The sequence below is a fragment of the Chenopodium album genome, chromosome 5, assembly GCF_948465745.1.
Source record: "Chenopodium album chromosome 5, dcCheAlbu1.1, whole genome shotgun sequence".
In the NCBI taxonomy this organism is placed as follows: domain Eukaryota; kingdom Viridiplantae; phylum Streptophyta; class Magnoliopsida; order Caryophyllales; family Amaranthaceae; genus Chenopodium; species Chenopodium album.
In genome coordinates, this window is record NC_137838.1 from 69,242,501 (window position 1) to 69,251,577 (window position 9,077).

Genomic DNA, 9,077 nt, shown 5'->3' on the forward strand with positions numbered 1-9,077 from the left:
TTAATTATCATGTTATGTTTAAAGTATGGTGCTAAGTATATTGATTTATTTTAAATATCGAGTTAGTATATTTATTGCCAAGTCAAAATATTACGATTATTACAAAACGAAATAGGGAATACTCCATATCGGTACCTGTTTGGCATAACATTTTTAATTATTGACCAGGCTACCAGAATACATGTCATAAGGGATTATAAGAAACAAAAGTTTCAAGTCTACAACTAACACTTAGAAACGAGTATCAAAAGTTTATCTTTAAAAAAAGTTGACGTGAGTGCTTTATTGGCTACTTTGTACAGTATTAATTATTGTGAGTTTGTGTCCTCTCAAATTAGATTTAAGATTGATTTTCGTGTATTTTATGTCCTTTATAGCAATCTCTAAATGGAGGGTGAGTGAGGAGATAGCTCAGAGTCGTTATCCTTGATTGGGATGCTTTTTTCCTAGTGAATGGTTACAAGATATTTTGTTTTTTTCTTCCAAATTTATCAAGTGGAGAACATTTTAAATTGAAAAAAATTAATAAATAAAATTACAAGAAGTGTTGGGCAAAAGAAGGAATTTTGATTTTGCTCAAAAATATTTAATTAAATAAAATTACATATCCAAGGGCCTATTCTGATTTACTGAGCGGAGCCGACCTAAATTGAATTGTTTATGAGAGAAGGAAATTAGGAACTGAATTGAAGTAATGGAAGAGAACAGGAGTAGCTAACCATTGGTGTACAAATCAACTAAAAATGAAATTAGTTTGATATTTAGTTTGCTATTGGATATTTGGATTTAAGTGACCCCTGCAAATCAATTTTTGCTTAAATATCTGTGTCCTGTGCTGTACATTTATCATCAAGAATGAAAGTGTTCATTGTAATTGCAGGAAACTCCCAAATATACAAACCTAATAAAGCAGCACATTGATCTGGAAACAATCCAGAGAAGACTGGAAGAAGGCCAGTATTCAGATTGTCAAACCAAATTCTACCGTGACCTAATGCTCCTCATCAACAATGCCATTGTCTTCTTCACAAAAAGATCTTCAGAACACAAAGCAGCACTCGAGCTTCGACAACTACTCAACAAACAATTCCAATCGCAATTATCATCTCCACACGATCACAAGTCTCGCCCTTCCAAACCTGTCCAACCAGCACCCATACCAAAGCCAACAAAACCTGAGGCCAATCAAGCTGATCTAAAGCAGCCTAATTTAACTGTAAATGGTCTGGTGATTGCTTGTAGAAAACGAAGTTCCATAGCAGGAAAATCATCAAGAGGCGTAAGTGAGAAAAGGGAGCCAGCAGGCCCAGCACCAGCTACACCACCTGATGAAAAAGCTCCTATTGGGGAGATGGTGAAGCAGCAAAGGGAGAAAGCATCATCAACGTCATTCAATACTGTGACTAAGAAGCGAACCAGAGATCAGAGTTTTGGGTCAAGAAGCTCATCAAGCAAGAATAACAGCAATCCGAACCCAAACACTCCTATATCGAGCAAGACAGAAAGTTCCGAGGCTAAGGCCGATAAAAAGAAGCCAAGTCCTGGAAATTCCTCAAATAAGATAAAGCAGGTTTCAGGATCAGCCTCAGGTAAAACTTTATTTTTGCAGTCATTGAAGAATTCAGATAAAAGGAAGACTGGTAATGGCGGCAGTAGTAGTAGTGTTAAGAGTGACAGGAGGAAAGACGAGGGTCCACAGAATGGCTCAGGTAGTAAACTTAGTAAGGAAAAGACGGGAAAGGAGGAGAGAGAAAGTAGAGGAAATAGGAGCAGCAGTCGACCACCTAAGAGGGCAGCAGCAATCGCAGCTATGGGTAAGAGAGGCCGAGATGGTGGCAGTGTAGATGCAGATTCACATTCAAAGAAACGCCAGAGAAAGTAAGGGGGAATATGTGTATAGTTAGGGTGGGAATTGGGATCTTTTCGATTTGATTTTGTAATGTTTAGGCAAGTAGATTATTATGGCACATAGGCTTGGTGTATAATTCACCTATTATTTTGTTGTATTTGACAGAGGGTACATGCATCTAACAGGTGTATAATTGCACTCTCATTGTTCTTAAAATGCATAATCTAGAAATCAACAAAAATTACATTGTTAATCCTGCAAAACTACCTACTATCTATAAATACAAATCAAAATATTATTTATTTTCACATGGAACCTACTTGTACAATTACTGATCACTACTTGCTCAGTAAAAAAAAGAATTTCCCAGTTCATCTGTTCTAAAACAATCACAAGGACCAGCAGCAAGTCAATTGTGGAACGTGCCTCTGATTCACAGATAAAGCTTGATTGTGTGCGCAACTTGCATTCTACCTTAAGCAACTGCTAATATGTAGGCTTTTGCTAATTGCCAACTCCAGATGCACTCAAGTATCTGATTTGCTACGCTAGTATTGTTGATCTCCATCTGGTTGAAGTCAATGCATATCAGTCAGTTCTGTTTAACAATCACGGACACACAAATCAACCTAAAAATGATGACGAGAATTTCCCTAAAACAAAGAAATGAAGCCAAAAGAAATTGCATATAGCAGAGAGATGAAACAAAATTACATTGACTTAAGTTTTAACTATTCACCCATCGTATTTACCCTAACACATCCACATTCCACACCAAATGACATGAACTACAAAAGTGTAAAAACCCTTCTTCCCATTTTGCATAGTTACCCAGCTTACGCCTCTAGATGAAAGGTGATTCGGTGGAGAGGGTAACCCATGAGGGTAAGGCCCTCAAGGATGACCCTCGAAACCATGAGTTCATTAGATCAAACCCAAATTTGAGCTTTTCACAGTTTATTTTTTGGTTTTGAAGGGGGGGCTTCTCCTTTACAAAGAAAAAACACCTCCAAAGATATCCTCCCTCTTCCTTCACACACACACGCACAAAAATAATTTTTGCCCTAGGTGCTCTGCTACTGGGTCCGTCCAAAAGCAGATATGAAGGGAACCCAGGTGAAAAGAAGAGTTTAGAACATCATAATTTGACAAAAAAGTAATAGAATGTCTTTAATTTCACATAAATGAACACTTTTTTATACTTTGAAAAGTATTTCCACTGTTAATTTTTATGTTGTTAACCATATGGACTGATAATTTCCAAAAAAATAAGGTAAAACATGATGAAAACATGAAAGTTGCATCAGTTAAGCCCCAATCACAATTCCACTTGCTATCAGATTCTCATTAATTTAAGTAATTTAACCCTAAAAAATGAACCTTCTTTGTGGGAGGAAATACAGCTCGAAATCTCAATCTGTTGAAAACATTTTTTAAAACATCAATAACATTTTGGTAGTGGAATCCAGAACTTGCAAGAAACTGATAGTTCAAACAACCTCCACATTTGTACTCCAATAACATCACACTGGATAACTCACAAGAAAACTGATGATTTGGCGTGTTGGCTAAGCTTAACATTGCATGACCACCCTGACCGTGCAACAGTTGCTCATCCTCCACACCGGAAAAAAGATGATATCCACCACAGGAGGATGGACTGCCACCCTCTTTTCATTTATTTTGGGAGGAAGTGAGGGTTGGAAGTTCTAATGCTTTTAACTATTGCTAATTGAATGAATATACTGGCATGCAAGTTGTTCCTCTATGTTCATTTTGTTTCAATTTTCAGAAGAGATTAGGAGAGGAGTTGGGAGGGAGGGGGGGAAGGGGTGTTGCTTAATCAGTACTTCAAGTTATGTCCTGGTTATTGATTTTATACAGACTTTTCATCACATAATATATATGAGTCTATTACCACTGTCACCATCTGATACATATGTAAGCCTTGAGATTGCATTGACAAGTGCTTGCTCGTGTTCCTGCAAAGTGTACATTTAACTGCTTATCAGCATCTGGCAGTTGCATTTTACACTAGAATACTTGCACAAGCAAAGAGGAATATACCTTCAGCATTTTCTTTGCCTTCTCAATTTCAAGGCGGTCAGGATTACTTGCAGCAACTACCTTTTCAACCTGGTATGAAAAAAAGAATAGCACATAAACAGACTTGCAACATAAGCATCAAATAGTGCCTACAAATAAAGTCCGTTAGATATTGTTCAATACCTCCTTAATCAATGTATCAGTATGGAGAATCTCAATGTCATCTGTCATATTTCCAGTGCCATTCTGAATCTCACTCCTATTCTGCTTTCTTCCAGCACCTGGAACTGCACCAGTGTTGTTCATCGATCTCTTTTCTCCAGGGCCCCCTCTATGAGATAGTCCAGGATCTTTATTCACCCATTGGATATCCTCAAAAGGTATCTATTAAAATTTGAATAGACAAGTTTAATACTAATAAAAAAAGTACAAAATAAGCAGAAGGCAAAGAAAGAGGCAGTTGACAACATAAGGCATTTCCCTCTCATCAATAACAAACGAACATATGACTTCAATAAATGTGACTTGTTTTGATTAATATGCATCAGTTAGACAAATTATACAAAAAAAATATTAGTATGATTCCTACCATTGGCACAGTCAGTTACATGAACTTTAAATTAATATTGTTTGAAAATCAGATATACACCCATAAGCATGAAAGCAAAATAGTTCATTGACCACTATTGAAGTCTCTCTAGTTTCAACAATATCATCACATCTTGCATCCTCAGTACGTGATTATTCTTGATATTAAGTTCTTATACTGCTATAAATGCACAGGTTACCCACACCCAGCCCAGCTACAACTTGGAGGAGAGGGGGGGTGGGGGTTGGAGGAGGCCTGAGGCAATTAAACCACTATATTCTTATCAGGTAATTCCAGCAAACAGCTAAAGCCACCATCTTCAGTCAGGTAATTAAAGCTACTAACCCAACAAGCAAAAACTGGTGATCAGCATTATACACAATCCAAGCATTATGAAGTTCAATATACCCATCAGTAGTTAGCTTACAGGTGCGTACTCAAAAACTTCCTAGTATTTTTTCCTCAAAAAAAAAAAAAAAAAAAAAAAAACTTCTTAGTACTTAAAAGTTCAATGTAATCTACTCTGCCTTCATTATAGTCAGCAGTTCCTATTTTACATGGCCATTCTCCAAATATTGTCAGTTATAAACTATAAATGGGTTTGATTGACTGGACAAAGGTGATCCAACAATGGTAATCATGGACTTTCCTAGATTTAAAAATTCCATCACACTCCAACCTTTATCTAATTCCTACTACACACCCGTTCGGCTCAGAAAGTTGCAAAAACAAAGCCATATAATTGACCAATCACCAAGGGCTAGAGACCATGAGCACAATACATCTAGCTATGTTCTTGAAATTCTGAATAAACAAAACTCGTTTGTTCAAATACACCAATTCAGATAGGAGCTTTATGATCAGGATTACAATATAGTCAGTAGCAGGTGAGCTTACACCAGCATTCTGCTCATGCTGCTAAAATAAATCTGAATCGTTTCAAGTAGGCGGTATGATAAAGGATTTTCAGCTGACCAAACCAAAATCGGCCAGTTCATTAATGGATGTTTCAAAACCTGCAATCTCGTCCGAACCAAATGTTACAACCCTGAATTGCCCCAGGTGTTACATTCAAAAATTACTTTTCAAGATATAGTAAAATATTCCTCATTCCTCCTCATTAATGATTCTAAGCCTCTAATAGCCTAATGTAACTACTCTAATAGCATAGAGTTTAATAATAAGTCCTTAAAAGACATTGAAATCAAATTCGCATCAAGATAAATGGCAACACAGTACGCGGTCAATGCACCATTTCCGCTCTCGCAACACAGTGACCATTCCCGCAATCGCGACCAAAAATGTATTTTCAAACCATGATTCAGCATTACTAATCAATACCAGGAGTTACAGAATCCAGCACTCTAGTCATTAATACATAAGTAGCAGAAGTTAAAGCATGAGATGAGGGTAAGAGGCAATGAACGTCACAACTTACAAGCACCTCTGCCCTAAAGCTAAAAGCTCATCATGTCATGGGGTCCTACTTCCTTATTGGAGGGGAGAACTTTCGACAACCTCTATTATGGTAGAAAAAAAACCAGCAATCAGGAGACAAATGTCACATGACTATGAACCTATATTCACACAAGGCATTAAGGCAACATGTCTTGCTCATGTCCTCTAAAAATAACTCATTGATGTCATTGCAGAAACCTAGTAGCACACCACAATCAAATGCAGAATATATTTGCACTGGATATCCTGTTAAATTAAATAAACACTTATATGTACTATTAACACTCACCTCCTTGAGATTAACCCACTCAAAAGATTCATCTTGTGTTTGAGTACCATACACTAACTCATGTCGGCCCTGATAATTATCCATAGAATTATTAGAATGGTTCTTTATTTTGAGAAAACTGAAATCCTATTTGAAATGACATGACATACATCAGATGCATTGTATCGAGTAATCATGGCCTCATAAAAATGGTTGTCATCTGGCCACCTGGTCAACACTTTCATTCCCACCAACTCTTCACCTTCTCCAGGCATAGAGGTTTCATGTGCAGCAGAATTACTGTATGGGAACTGTATGGACGTAAATGAGAATACACCAGATATGACCTCAGATATATCAAACAGGTTAAGAAACAACAGAAATGGAAGTTTGCCAACAAATATCAGATGAGATACTTAAACAAGCAAGATCTACAAACCTGTTTGGATTTTCTGCCTCGCGGTCCAACAGATCCAGCTGGAGGTTGTGCTATGGGAACAGATTGTGTTGTTCGCTGCTTCTTGCGGGAAACAGGAGTTGGGCTGGATACATCATTTATAGGATGCGATGTACTCAGAGTCTGATGCCCTCCAGCCTGTCTCCATTCCCTTAATAAACAGTAAAAACAACATATTGCATCACAACAAAGAAACAGAAGCATTTAATATCTTCAACATACAAGAGATACAAGAGGGCGCCAAAAAAAAGGGGGAAAGTCTTCCTAAGAAAAGAAAGCTAGGATTTTTGTTGCAATCTGCTTACATATCAGCTAGAAAACTATGCTTGTCAATTGAAAAGCAAAATTTTTAACTTAGGAGTATTATTTCATGCAATGTTTAGCATCTTTTGACAAGACACAAGATGGAGAGCCATAACCCATTAGCAACTATTATTCCAAGCCAGAAAAGTTTAATTTGGAGTTAGATTCTAAATAGAAGCATTATACCCTACAGATTCACAGGTTAAGAAGTAACTGAATAAATCTAGTCTTAAACATATCTCAGCAATAAAGCAATAACATACAGGTATAAAACAAAACGTAAAAAACCCAAACCTTATTCTGCGAATGATATCATCATTATTGACCCTCACGAGAAGATCTCTGTGTTCATCATCTGAAACTCTCAACTCTTTCCGGAGTTCCGTTATCAAACTTTCTTTTTCCTGAAAAAGAGGTTTTAAAAGTGATTCAGAATCTGACAACATGGGCATCTGACACCCCATTGACGTCAAATAAAATAAATTACCCAAGAAATTGCATCAGATTGTGCTTTGAAGGCTCGAAGAACTCCACAATAGGCTTCCTTTTCAAGGTGATGGATTTGGTGCTCCATATCTCCCTGCACTCTGCGATAAGGTCCTGAACCTAGCATTGAATTTCCGTTTTCTACGATGTGGGGTGCTCTCTGAACTCTATATTGATGTGGAGGAAGATCCTCATCAGTATCTACGGTATTCTTCAATCAGAAAACGTGATTATTTTTTTTAATAACTGTGTGTCCTTTACAGTTATTTTTAAGCGCGTATGAATACAGAGATAAATAAAGCTGATGCATCAAACAAAACTTGTAAATCAAAGGCAACCTCCCAAACATAACAATTTTTATTTATAAATACTGGGCATAATTCGCTTTTCCACTGGAGTAAAATAACACTTCCCACTATACATCCAATTCCCAAATCAAAATCTCACGCATATGTCTGGCATCCCGCTATAACGTAACGAAGATATAAAATCAATCAATTTGGGCAACAATTTCGACAACATGAAGCAGAAGCAGTTAATGTCACCAGAATTTTGTACTCCCACTAAACAAAGCTTAGCTTCAAAATCAAATTTCCCGCCTACCTACTGTAATTACTAAATCATTGAACAATTATCGCAATCGCTCAGATTATTTTACTGAAGTTCGTAAACAACTAATAGAGAATCACCAGAAAAAGGGGGCAAATAATAAGCAATTCCAAAAATATCAATCAATTCAATTGTAGCAAACACAACCCTGATAATTAGATGTACAATCAAAGCAACAAAGTTTGAAACTGTATAAATTTCAACATAATTTAACACACAGCAACAATAAAATCATCAATTCATGAAAAACAAAAACCCTAAACCCTAAAATTCGAGCAGAAATTGAATTATTCAAAATTACATCACAATACAACAATGTATTTTCTTAAAAAAAAAAAAAAAAAAAAACAAAATACACAAACATACCACTGATATCAGAAGGACAAGGCTCGTAATCCATAGACAGAATGACCAAATTCTTCAATCTTCACTTCAAATCAATAATTCAAAACCCCTATAAACCCTAGAAATCAAAATTGGGGGAAAAAACTGACGCTTTTGAAGAAGAAGAAAATTCGGCGCAATAGAAACTAAAAAAAAAATTAACTTTTTATGTTATACTTTTTTATGTATTGGAATTTCAGGAAGAAGTAATTATTGAGTTCAAAGAAGTGTGGTTTATATAGAGAGGAGAGAGAGTATAAGAGGATTAGGAAGTTTTTTGGGTTTAATCGATGATTTTATAAAGTTTTGAGTTACGGGGTTTCTTATTATTGGGCCCAAAATTCAAGGATAATTATACTTTGATGGCCCAAAATGTCATGATATAGTTTGGTTGTGGACTTGTAGCCTTCTAGGTAAAGGCTATAGTCCTATACATACATTTTCACACACAATTACATGATTTTAAGACCTTTCAATCAAGTTGGTTGGGTCGAGTTACTCCGAATCACGAGTCATTTCAAGTTGAGTAATGTGTTAGGAATCGCTAATCCAACAGGTTAAGAATTATATTTTTATTAAATTTAATTTTAGCTAATTTTTAAAAATATGTGATTTTAAAGTTTTCTTA

General features: G+C 36.2%; 2 protein-coding genes across 8 annotated transcripts in view; one reads left to right on the forward strand and one right to left on the reverse strand.

The window, feature by feature from the left end:
- LOC145632200 (uncharacterized) overlaps positions 1-2,164 on the forward strand; it is a 3,374-nt gene extending 1,210 nt beyond the window's left edge. Inside the window, exon 3 of one of the 2 annotated variants that reach the window (XM_081684511.1) lies at positions 881-2,164. In XM_081684511.1, the coding sequence (XP_081540637.1) occupies positions 881-1,882 (1,002 nt within the window). In that variant the 3' untranslated portion in view covers positions 1,883-2,164. The remainder of the gene's footprint in view (positions 1-880) is intronic. The other variant, XM_081684512.1, reaches the window with a different exon arrangement.
- On the reverse strand, positions 2,054-8,718 carry LOC145632201 (protein EMSY-LIKE 3-like). 6 transcript variants are annotated; one of them, XM_081684516.1, is made up of 10 exons: positions 8,432-8,718; positions 7,458-7,657; positions 7,265-7,374; positions 6,650-6,818; positions 6,381-6,521; positions 6,232-6,300; positions 4,079-4,279; positions 3,917-3,985; positions 3,771-3,831; positions 2,054-2,417 (listed from the first exon to the last, which is right to left on the reverse strand). In XM_081684516.1, the coding sequence occupies exons 1-10, from the start codon at positions 8,463-8,465 to the stop codon at positions 2,398-2,400; spliced, it is 1,074 nt and encodes a 357-aa protein (XP_081540642.1). In that variant the 5' UTR covers positions 8,466-8,718; the 3' UTR covers positions 2,054-2,397. The 6 variants fall into 6 exon arrangements, with proteins under 6 accessions (XP_081540642.1, XP_081540640.1, XP_081540641.1 ...); XM_081684514.1 differs by having other exon boundaries at positions 3,768-3,831; positions 8,432-8,717; XM_081684515.1 differs by having other exon boundaries at positions 2,054-2,447; positions 3,768-3,831; positions 8,432-8,717.
- Between the last annotated feature and the right edge of the window lie 359 nt (positions 8,719-9,077).